Raw genomic sequence first — 12498 nt, 5'->3', positions numbered from 1 at the left:
TGCACAGGAGAGCTAGATGGCTGTGGGAGAGGAGTTCAAGAAACTTCACAGATGTGCTGTTGTCTGCCAAGCATCCCCCTTCTCCACTCAGTCAAGCTTTGAAAGAGTAGTAGCCTTGAGTTAGCCTTCTTTTCCTCATTTTCCATTCAGTCCTCAAAACTCAGCACCATGACTCCCGCTCCCTCCACTCCACTCACATTAACCTACATGTTGCCAAATGCAGTGGATCACATTGAATTCTTCTTCCACTTAGTCCCTCAACTGTAGTTAACACAAAGTCCTCCTGAAAACCCTCTACCCCCCTGCAACCATATCTTGCTTTTTCCTCTTTGACCATTCCTTAGCTCTTGCCTCTCTCACCCTGTCTTCTTAAAGTTTTCTTTCTCATGTTCCTCTGGCCCAAACTCCATCCTTGGCTTTGTATCCTTTTCTCACATAATCTCTTTGGATAAATTCATTAATTCTAAAGGCCCCAGACACCCACATTATAACTTCAGCTCTGTCTTCCCCTCTGAGGTTTGTTCTCATATATCCTGCTGACTGGCTTCTCCCTGAACACTTTAAACTCAACTTGCCTCAGACTGAAATCATCACTTTTCCCAGTTGGACTACTAAGATATACATATACTGACAGATAGATAGATACACAGATACCTAGTTAAGATATAGAGGGATCAGTTGGTGGCTCATCAAGCCATAAACATGGAAGTCATTTCTACTTCTTTCCCTCATCTTCCTACCTTCAATCAGTTCTACTGACGTATCCCCTAGATATGTATAGAACCTAACCTTTCCTCTTGATCCCTACACTACCATGCTCTAATTCAGATATCCATCCTTTCTTTTTAAAAATTTTTTATTTGTTCTTTTTAGATATACATGACAGTAGAGTGTATTTTTTACATACTATATATACATGGAGTATAACCTCCCTTTCTTGAGGTTGTGCATGATGTAGAGTTACACTGGTCGTGTAGACATATGTGAACATAGGAAAGTTATGTCCAATTCATTCTACTGTCTTTCCTATTCCCATCCTCCTTCCCTTCCCTTCCCTTCATTCCCCTTTGTCTAATCCAATGAACTTCTATTCTTCCTTCCCCAACCCCTGATTATATGTTAGCATCCACATATCAGAGAGAATATTCGGCCTTTGGTTTTTTTGAGATGGGCTTATTTTACTTAGCATAATAGTCTCCAGTTCTATCAATTTACCAGCAAATACCATAATCTCATTCTTCTTTATGTTTGAGGAATATTCCATTGTGTATATATGCCACATTTTCTTTATCCATTCTTCTGTTGAAGGGCACCCAGGTTGATTCCATAGCTTGGCTTTTGTGAAATTAACTATTATAAATGTTGATGTGTCTGTGTCACTATAGTATGCTGATTTTAAGTCCTTTGGGTATATGCCAAGAAGTGGGATAACTGGGTCAAATGATGGTTCCATTCTAAGTTTTCTGAAAAATCTCCATACTGCTTTCTAGAGTCATCGCACCAATTTGCAGTCCCACCAGCAATGTATGAGTGTGACTTTCCCCCTGATTCTTGCAAACAATACTCATCCTTTCATCTGTATTATTCTCATAGCCTCTAAATTGAAATCCTTGTTTCTAATATTATGCTTATCTTTGAAACACCAGTGGTATCCTTCTAAAAGAAAACCTGGCCATTCTGCATTTATGCCTAAAACCTTCATTAGCATTCCATCACCATGAAAAGAATTCTAAGCTCCATAGTGCAGCCTACAAACTTCTCTATAACTGTGAACTTACCAATTTCTAGCCTCATCCCTCATTCATTCAATTAAAAATATTTATTGCATACCTACCACATATCAAGTATGATTGCTGGTGTTGAAGATATATAGTGAATAAAAGAGACAGTGAACAAGAGATATCATCAGCAAAAGCACATAGTATGCCAGGCAGTAGTTAGTACCACGAAGAAAAACGTGGAAGGTGGATACAAAATGTGAGGTAGGTGGTAAAGGGTAGCAATTTTAAACAGAAAATCATGCCAGCAAGACTTAAACTAAAAGATTAAGATAGATAGATAGATAGATAGATAGATAGATAGATAGACAGACAGACAGACAAACACTTTTGCCATAGAACCTTTCACTTTACTGTTCCCACAAAATTGTTCTAAGATATGTGGCGTGTGTATCTGTGTGTACCTGTATCCAGCGACCAGCAAAGAGGCTTGATGGCTGAAGCAAAATGAGCAAGAAGATGCTAGGGGAAGATTGATTAGAGTGGTGCAGTAATACCTTAAAAGACACCATGAGGAGTTACTCCAATTGAGAAGAGAAACCGTTGGAAGTCACTGGAGGGTTTAAGGAGAGAAGCAACATGATCTGATGTCAGTTTTAATAGGATCATTCTGGCTGCTACACCAACATTACAATGAAGAAAGCAAGCACAGGAGCAGTGAGACCAGATGAGAGGCTACTAAGCAAAAGATGGTAACAGGTGAAACCAGAGTGAGAGCAGAGAACTCACATTTGCAATGTACTATTGTATGAAGGAAGAGCTGGGAGATCTACAAATGTCCTGGATGTGGGATGGGAAGAAAGTAAGGAGTCAAAGATGGTGTAAGATTTCTGACCTGTGTACCTGGAGAATGGATTTACTGAGATGAGAAGAATTAGGAAGAGAACAAACTAAAAAGGATGAAGTTGTGAGCTCAGTAGAGTACAAGGACCAGAAACTTTTTCAGTAAATATTTTAGCCTTTGGGATTCACAATTGGGTCTATATCACAACGCTTGTCACTGAAGTATAAAAGCAGCCAAAGATAATGCATGAACAAATGAGTATGCCTGTGTCTCAATAAATTTTTAGTTTTTGATTCTAAATACTGAGTTCATATAACTTTCATAAGTTATTGGTCATGACTATTTTCAACTATTTAAAAATAAAGAAAATATTCTTAGTTTACAGGTCATAAAAATATATGCATCAGGCCACATTTATTCTGTTGACTCCTGGTATAAAACACTTTAGTTTCACCAATATGTCTTCTACAACTAATTTAGGACTTCTTCTGTGATACCACAGCATGGCCCCTACATCACCACACAGACTCTGCCATCAACCAATTGGTGATTTCTTAGGAGTACTGACTCCATACAATAGAAGGATTCATAATATGCAGCAAAATATTAACATTTGTGTACTCCCTGATTCTCAGAAATCCACCCACACAGAAAATGAGAAATAGTCTTAAAGGCACACCTTCATTCCAATGTTAGGGAAAAACAGAACCTTATTATTAGCATTAGATGTAGAAAGTCTCAAGATTAATTACTGGGGGGGGGGGTGGAAACCAGAAAAATAAACTGTGCTTGTGAAATTGACAGAATGCTTTCTTAAGAAAATAATCGGTCTTCTCTAGGGAGCTTCAAACATTCGAATTTCAAACTTACACCTTTTAAAAAATATATATTGACTTTAAAAAGAGTCAACAGCTAGAAAATAAATTATTCTAACAAAACATTTATAGTCAGAAAAAAACTGAAAAGTTTTAACAGAGGATAAAGGAGGACATATCACGCATATGCTTGTTCAAATTTGAGGACAATCTTGTATCAAGGACTCTCTTGCTTCTTCAGGAACCTGCTGGCAATACAGTGATACCATCAGGGGCAGACACAAGTGGAGTTTTTAGAAAATAGTATTTGAGAAGTCAATTTTGATGTTTGACTCATGCAATGGTGTGATGAGTTGTTGAGATTAATGTCAACATCTTTGGCTTGTGTCAAAATCAGGGAAAAATCTCTGGGCAGCAGTTTACTAATTGTACCATCTTGTTTAATTGCTTAAAATCTCCAGGCTTCACCTTTCTTATCTGTAATGTGGGGGTAAAGGCACCAACTCTCCATAATACTAACTGGGATAACAACTGGTAAACCTTTAACTGAGCACCTTGTCCTCAATAAATGAAAATTAATATATTCTTACATGTGATATGTTAAAATTCTCTCATGCATTTCCTAAAGCTCGCAATTAGAGATTGAGCTGAATGTTGAAAACAGATGATCAATGAGATGCAAAAACCTGACCCTTCACAGACTAATCCAATATATTTAGGGTACCATTAGGATATCATACCTTCTCAAAGGCACACTGAGGGTTTCTGCAAACAACAGGTTTGCAGATAACGATGTTGCCATGGCAACGGCAGTTTTGGCATGAATCAGGCTTCCAAACTGTGGCATCCTGCAAAGAAGCATAAGCTCTGAGTTAAAAACTGATCAGTCAAGGTCTGAGCACACAAAGGCAACACCATCAAAAGCCCCACATCCTGAACAATTAAAAGGCAGAGGAGTGTCACAGGCACACCACACACATACTCTCTGGGCACTGATTAACCCTGAATGGCAATAAAAGCAGTATGATCCATTTCACAATAGTCAACCTACATAGCCAAAGACAAGGGCATTCAGCACACAGCTGTCAATACCCAGAGCAGAAAGTATCGATTAGCCACAAACCTCTGAGGACATGCTGCTCCCTGACTTGAAGTTTCTTTTTGCTGTTAACTAGCACAAATTATCTGAGAAGGTTTATGACTTTTTTTTTTAAGGTTCCAGGGATTGAGCCACATCCCCAGCCCTATTTTGTATTTTTTTAAATTTAGAGACTGGGTCTCACTGAGTTGCTTAGCACCTCACTTTTGCTGAGGCTGGCTTTGAACTCACGATCCTTCTACCTCAGCCTCCCAAATCACTAGGATTACAGGCATGCACCACCACGTCCTGTGGAAAATGACATTTTGTCTAGCTCTAATAAGTATTCAAAAAGCAGTATTTGCCACCAGATCATAAAAGCACCTCAGACCTCACTCTGCTTACTGCATACTTCAATGCTCATCAGAGACAGATGTATGTAAGTGGTTCTGTTTTTCAAGATACATTCACCAAACACATATGCATTGAGTAGCTGTTTTGTGATCTTAATTGGGATCTTAATGAAGTCCAAGTATGGGACCGTCTATGAAGATCTCACACATTATTTTGGATCATGAACGTTAAATAAACAAAAATGTGATTATCCAACAAATTGGGAAGAAAAATAGTGAACATAAAAGAGAATCCAGGCTCTAATAAAGGTCTCAGGAATTTCTTTCCTATTTCTCACCCTCTATCATGTTGAATCCTTATTTCAATCCTACTATTTTAAAGTAACTTTTAGCCCAACTCTCTCAGAGATTCCACAGAGACCTTTTCTATCCATTGAAATGTTGCTATGATGACTTTGAATTTAAGCAAAAAGACACTAGAGGATGTACTGAAATCCATTTTCCCAGACATTCCTATTCCTATTCTACATGAGTTGAAAATAGCCAAACTATTTGACTGAATTTTAAACACTAAACCTGAGAATGCTGTCTGTACTATTCTCTGGTTTAAAACTACTCTAAGGCTCATCTTTGCTTCAGATGGGATAAAACACAGACCCTACAATCAGGCCTTCACCTCGCTTTCTGGGCTTGCTGAACCTCACAGTCCTGAGGCTTTCATCCATTCACAACAACTAGGTCAAGTTACTAGACAGCACTGCCTCCTCTCACCTGGTCTCACATCTCACTCTCCTGCTGGGATCCCTACTCCTCCCTGACTTCTCCTGGAGGAGTTTGCAAACCCACACTCTCTTTACACGCCAACCTCAGAGTTGAATCATTCTTACCCCTATTCCATGCAGCTCTTTGACACTCCCCTGCAACCCCACTTTGTCCTGCACACACTGTCACACTTTATTGCACTCATTTAAATGCCTGTTAGCCTTGCCAGAGCAGACTGTAAATCCTTTGAAGCATGAACTTGGCCTGCTACACTGCAGATCCTTAAAAAGAGGACTTAGTAGTTCATAAGTTGCTTAGTGAAGGTTTATTCTCCCTTTAAAACTTTCTCATCCTTTTTTTTCCCTCAATAAACCAAAATCCAAGTGCTACTCAATACTCCAGGGAGAGAAAGAGAAGTTTCTAAGCTCCTGCCAGCGTCATCAGAACACAAGTATTTAACTTGAGCTGGGAATGGGCTGGGAGATGGGTGGACACAACAGACACTTTTACATGCAATGGCAGAAACCAAATGTGATGGTTAATGTTATGTGCCAACACAGCTAGGCTATGGAGCCCATTTGTTTGGTTGGACATTAATCTAGATGTTGCAGTGAAGAAACAGGTGGTCCCCAACTTTTGACTTTTTGACTTTACGATGGTACAAAAAAATACACATTTAATAGAAATCATAATTTGAATTTGGGGTTTGAATCTTTTCCCAGGCTAGCAATATGCAGTGTGATACTCTCTTGAGATGCTGAACAGCAGAGCAAACCACAGCTCCCAATCAGCCACAAGATCACCAGGGTAAACAACAAATACTCTACAGCGTCCTGTGTTGCTATTATGTACAGGTAATAGGTACGTTAGTTGCATGAAATGCATTTTTGACTAATATTTTCTTACAATCAATGAGGATATAACCCATTGAGAATTGAGGAACATCTGTATTTTGTGGATGAGATTGACATGTACCATCAGTTGACTTTTAAATAAAGGAGTTTACTTTCCATAACATGATGAGTCTCATACAATTAGTTAATGTCCTTAATTGAAAAAATCTGAGGCTTTCTAGAGAAAAGGGAATTCAACCTTAAATCTATAATATGGCTCAGGAAGTTTAGGCAGGAGGATTTCATGTTCAAAACCAGCCTCAGCAACTTAGCAAAGCCCTAAACAACTTAGTGAGACCCTATCTCTAAATAAAATACATAAATGGGGGCTGGGGATGTGGATAAGTGCTTAAGCATCCTGGGTTCAATCCCTGGTACCAAAAAAGAAAAGAGAGCTACAACATGGAAATTTTGCCTGCATTTCCAGCTTGCTCATCTGTTTTGTAGATTTTGAACTTGCCAGTGCATGAGCCAATGAACAAATTCCTTAAATACCCCCACCTCCTATCGGTTCTATTTATCTGCATAACCATGACTAATGTACCAACACTTGTATAGATTTACATGGATATGCATGACACTCTACACAGAGTCACTTCTCAGGTCAAGAAACGCTACGCTCATAATCACTCAGAGAATGTGCTTCAAATACAGGTAATTTTCCAAAGTTATTTTAGACACATAATATGTATCTGAGGTAAGATGACATTCCCAGTGGCTGACTCACAAATTCTAAGTCAAAGCAAATGAATACCAGAACTTGCCTTGGATTACTTCTGAATTTCTCCTTATCATTATAGCACATTCTTCAAACTTGACAATAATGTGACAACTACAGGATGGTCTTAACCCAAAGAACACTGACATGAAAGTGAGGAAAAATGAAGTTCATTTCTAAGCACAATGCAATATATGTTTCCTGATGATTTCAAGAAAATAGTTCCAGTTTTAGGATACAGATTAAATAAAAATGACAATTTCACAAAGCCAATTACTACCATTTATTGATAATTTAGTTTATGTTGACCAATCTTGGAGCAGGAAGAGCAATTATTGTATAAGAGGAAGAAGGTTTTCTCAAACTCTGCCATCGTCCTGGAAGACCAGGGAACACAGCTATGTGCTGGTACCATGCAAAGCTCTTACCTGCAGGACAGCCCTATGTAAAGGTCTCCAATGCAATTTACAGATGAGGAAACAGGATGTGAGAGATGGAAAAATTTCCCCAAGTTCAAAAAGTCCTTAGAAGATCTCAGTACACAGGCTCTGGGGCCAGACTGCCTGGGTTCAAATCCTAATGTCATCATTTACTAACTGTGCATCTGTGGTTAAAGTGCCTGTGTCCCAGGTTCCTCGTCTGTGAAACTGGGATACTAAAGTAAGGTAGATGCTAAAGGTACTTACTCCATAGTTTTCTTAGAAGCATCACGTGAGATGCTGTATTTAAAGATTTATAAACATTGTCTGGGACTTACTAAGAGATCATTAAATGTAATCTGGTTTTGCTCCAAAGGCTTTCTACTATGTTATAGGCATTCAACAAACATCTTCTAAACATTTCCTTTTCTTAAAGTGAATACAGTCCCATAAGTATCATGATTTTCCCATGTTCTCACTCTATACAAGTAAAACTTAGGGGAATAAGATTATTTCTTAATTGGTATTCTTGCGCTCGAAGGATCCAGAACATTGCCATGGGAGAGACCTGTAGGAATGAATCTGTAGACTGAGTTTGAAGACAATTAGGTAATTAGAAAGGTCTCTGTCTCACAAAGCAGTCAGCATGAGTCCTCATCTTTCTTTAACTTAGACCATGAATAGCCACACTGGGTCATATGAGCTTTCTTCATCTTAGTTTGGGCCAACCAACTTCATTCTCTCCAGATGCAACATTCAAAACACCAGACTTCAAGTTCTTCTCTACACTCAATCATGTTCACAATGACCTCCAAGTTCCTAAAAGCCCATTACACATTTTAGCAGCCTTCAATTATTGCACTTAGCTTACTGAATTCTAAATAGGACCTTCTGAGAACAGAGAGTAAGTTTCCCACTTTCATTCACAAAACCCATAATCTTTCTTCATGTCAATTCAATGTTTCAATTTTTCTGGATCTGGGAAGCCTTCTTGATCTGTTTCCATATCTGTCTTCCCAGCAGATAATGAGTCTTCAAGAAAGGAAATTTCATTTTACTCCTCTTTGTAGATCCCCTGAACTTAACCCAGTTCCTAAATGTTGTCTGAACTAATTAATAAACAACTCAGGTACTTGTTTACCCTCATGAAAACATCTACCTGTATAAATTCATATATTCTAGTTAGGCTTGTGAGAGCTTGAGGAAACAATGTTTAACTGATATCACCACAAAATCCTTATAATGTTGGATGTTATGACATTCCTGGGGTCTAACTATATTTAAAGAAAACTTTTCTTCATCTAAGCATTGAACCCAAAGAAAAAAGTTCTTAATTTTATGCCCTTAATTAATATATCCTCAGAGAGGTAAATAATTTATGGTTAATTTTAAGTAAAATAAATGCTTTCCCAAGCCTGGATAGATGGTCATATACTTTTTAGTTTTAAAACTTTACAAATCAATTTCTATGAGGCCATAAAATTGCTTTATGAAAGTAGGGACGCGGGAGTTCCTCAATAGCTAAAACTTTGGATAAAGCCATAAAATCCAAAGAAATAACACTGTAAAGTAAGTTTTACAGATTTTCATGTTACTACTGCAATTCTATCACTTTATAATCTTCTCTTTCAGTTTAACACACTCTGCAAAAGTATATTCTTAAGAGAGTCTTTCACTAGAATATAGATGAAAGGATTAGATTATGACAAAACTAAAAAGCAATGAAAATATGGTCTATTTAAACAGTTTTAATATTTTTAATAAAATATGAATAAAATTTTCAGATAATATCATTATTCCAAACCCAAATACTTTAAAGTAGAAGGGTACTTTAAAAAGAAACTTATTTACTTGTCAAGTATCTATTGAACATTTGATTAGTGCTAAAAATGAACAATGAATATACCCTTCATCAGGACTCAAATTTCTGGGGGAAATTATTTATAGTACTCTAAAGAGCAGAATATCAACTGTCAACATAAATTTTCTTTCATCTAAATGTTATAATAACCATACTTTAATTATTGATTAATGCATCTCATTTTTAAATGCCCTTGGCTTTTTAGAGCAAAAATGAGAAAGAAGGAATAATGTTCCCCAAAACTGTGCTTTCAAGTTACAAAATAGTATGTGGACTATAATGCTTTTTTGGAATAAAAATATATTTAAATGCAAAGAAACAAAGTGTGAAATTATGTGATTTTACATAACCAGGGTGTTGGTTAGCTTTTCAATGGTGTGATCAAAATACCTACAAGAACAACTTAAAGGAGGAAAAGTTTATTTTGGTTCATGAATGCAGGGGTTCCATCCATGAATGGTCCACTCCATGGCTCTGGGCTCAAAGTGAAGCAGAACTTCATGGAAAAAGGATGTGATGGAGGGAAGCTGCTCCATTCACAGTGGCCAGAAAATAGAGTAGGGAAGGGGCCCAGAGATGATAAACTCTTCCAGGGATGACTCCAATGACCCATGCCCTCCAGCCATACCCCACTTGCATTTTACCTCTGAATGTTCCTGCATTGACAAAGGAGTTGGGGGAACACCTGATATCAAATCATAACACCCAGGAAGCAAAGGGTGGTCATTACTGGTGGGTGGTAGGTGAGTTTTTGTTTTGTCCTTTATCCTTATCTGTATTTTCTATTTTTATTTCATATTTAACTTATGTGATATTTTAAAGTCACTTTAAAAATATAAGGTAGGAAAACAAAAACAAAAACAAAAGGTTTTTTTACCCCCAACAAACATAGACCCAGACAAAACTGGGCTTTGGTGTTAAACTAGCTTGGGGAGAGAGGGTAAATAAAACCATTTACTAAATATATAACAGTAGGTGATTTATCTAAACTTCCTGAGCTATCCCCAAACTCAGTCAAATTTCAAAAATTAACTGTACTCCCTACTTGTCCTTCAAAGCAATGAAAGAAATACAATATTCAACCGGGGCCTATGTCTTCATTTCTGGAGGTTCATTTTCCTGACAAGTCTGGTTTTCAAGAAAGATAATCCATAAAAAAGGGTTCTTTGACCCAGCTTCAGTTCAGGCACAGAAATAATGGTCCTTGTTTGTCAAGGAACCATAAAGAAACGAATCAATAACTTTCATAAGGTTATTTTAGAGCTCAGTGCTTTTCCCAAGTGCCCTTCTTCAGACAACTTAGATAAACAATACCTTTTTCATTTGGTCTCATTTTAAAGTTCATGGAAAGCTCCTCATTCAGTCCCAAACAAGAAGGAAGACAGGGCATATATTGTCAGGAAAAGATATGGGATCTTGTATTTACAATAAATTATCTCCTCTCAGGAAGAGTAAGTACAAGTTAATGCCACAAAAGAGAAAATGACAAACCACTTTCTGTCTGAGACCTATTTCACAGATTTGCTCCATATAATACCCACTTATGGAACTTCTTGTTTTACATATCAAGGACCATTTCAGCATCCTGGGATGATTAGCTTGTACCCGGTCTCCTTCACCTGTCTTAAAAATGATAAACCTATAGGCATCCACTGTAAGAATATCAGATTGGATACAGAAACAACAGCAAGCATCACAGATGAAAAGATAGCTGCTATATATAACTGAAAGTGCCTTTGTTCAAAAGACCCTGAACAGCAAGTTAGCATCACGTTTTTGTACAGATGTCTTACAATAGCGTGATACCACAAGTGGAGGCAGGGAGAGGGAGGAAAAGGGAACAAGTTACTTCCAAGCGCTAGTGTGTCCCAGATTCTCCAAACATTCGTGATCCTACTACTCCTCACAGCATCCTGTAGACAAGGTATCATGACCCTGATTTTATTACTGAGGGAATAAAACATAGAAGGTTGAGTGAACTGCATAGAGCTCAGCTGGTAATTGAGACATCTGGAATTCAAACCCATTCTTTCTTTTCTTTTCTTTTTTTTCCTGTTTTGCTGTTATATAATATCAATAATCATGTACTATAATGTATAACAACTTTACCATTTTAAATCACTCTTAGTTCTACTTTCTGACTTTAACTGATTAAAATTGAGAAACACCTAGGGCAGTGCTGCCTCCGTTTACAATGAAGAGTATGTGAGGTTTAAGTGACCTACCTACTTAATACTCCCACCCCTCTTAATCTAGCTTCCATACAGCCCCCAGGTCTCAGTTTAAATATCACTTCCTCAAGAAGGCCTGCTCTGCCTCCTCAACCAAGTCAATATTCCTCTGCTTCATGTTCTCAAAGCACCTCCCAATTCCAGAGAGACATATGTACTCCTCCCAGTTTTGTTTTACATAGAAACCAAACAAGGAAGAAGAGGGCACCTTCTGGGTTCTAGATTGTTTGGCAGTTACATCATTTTATTTTTCTTTTTAAAACCTCTTTACACAGATTTTCGTCATGATTTCCATTTTATAGATGAAGAAACTAAGGTTCAGAGAGGTTGAGCAATAGTACCAAAGTTCATGAGCCTTGGTACCTGTGTTTGAACTGGTGTACCCATTTGATTCTAAAGTTTGTTTTCATACATTATCACCGCTGTAGCCACAGCCTGGTCTAGGAACACAAGGTTACACAGCACTAGTTCAAATAGCAGTGCTGACATGGTAGAGTGGGTAACCTTGGGTTAAATACCAATTCAACTACTTCCTAGCTTTAGAATGCTGAACAAATCTATTAATTTTTCTGAGTCTCCATTTCCTAGTATGTAAATTAAGTAAAAGAGAGGACCTAATCAAGTGACAGTAAGAATGAACTACACTAATATTCTTGGTCCAGAGACCCTCCCATGAGATGCACGCAGTCGATGCTACCTATGAATTTAGACACATGTCATAAGCTTCACCTGTTGTATTTTTTATGACGGAGGAAAGAGTTAGTGTTTAGACCTGTAGAAAGTCTCCCTGGAATCTCCAGTACCCA

General features: G+C 37.7%; 1 protein-coding gene across 2 annotated transcripts in view; it reads right to left on the bottom strand.

The window, feature by feature from the left end:
• Window positions 1–12498, bottom strand: part of Fras1 (Fraser extracellular matrix complex subunit 1) — a 460021-nt gene that overhangs the window by 269667 nt on the left and 177856 nt on the right. For both annotated transcript variants that reach the window (XM_046459197.2, XM_046459211.2), the window contains exon 3: window positions 4118–4225. In XM_046459197.2, the coding sequence (XP_046315153.1) occupies window positions 4118–4225 (108 nt within the window). The remainder of the gene's footprint in view (window positions 1–4117; window positions 4226–12498) is intronic.

This window comes from Marmota monax, unplaced genomic scaffold, assembly GCF_021218885.2.
Source record: "Marmota monax isolate L192 unplaced genomic scaffold, Marmota_monax_Labrador192_F-V1.1 WCK01_AAM20220418_F8-fsc00112, whole genome shotgun sequence".
Classification (NCBI taxonomy): domain Eukaryota; kingdom Metazoa; phylum Chordata; class Mammalia; order Rodentia; family Sciuridae; genus Marmota; species Marmota monax.
This window is presented reverse-complemented; position numbering and strand designations above follow the sequence as displayed.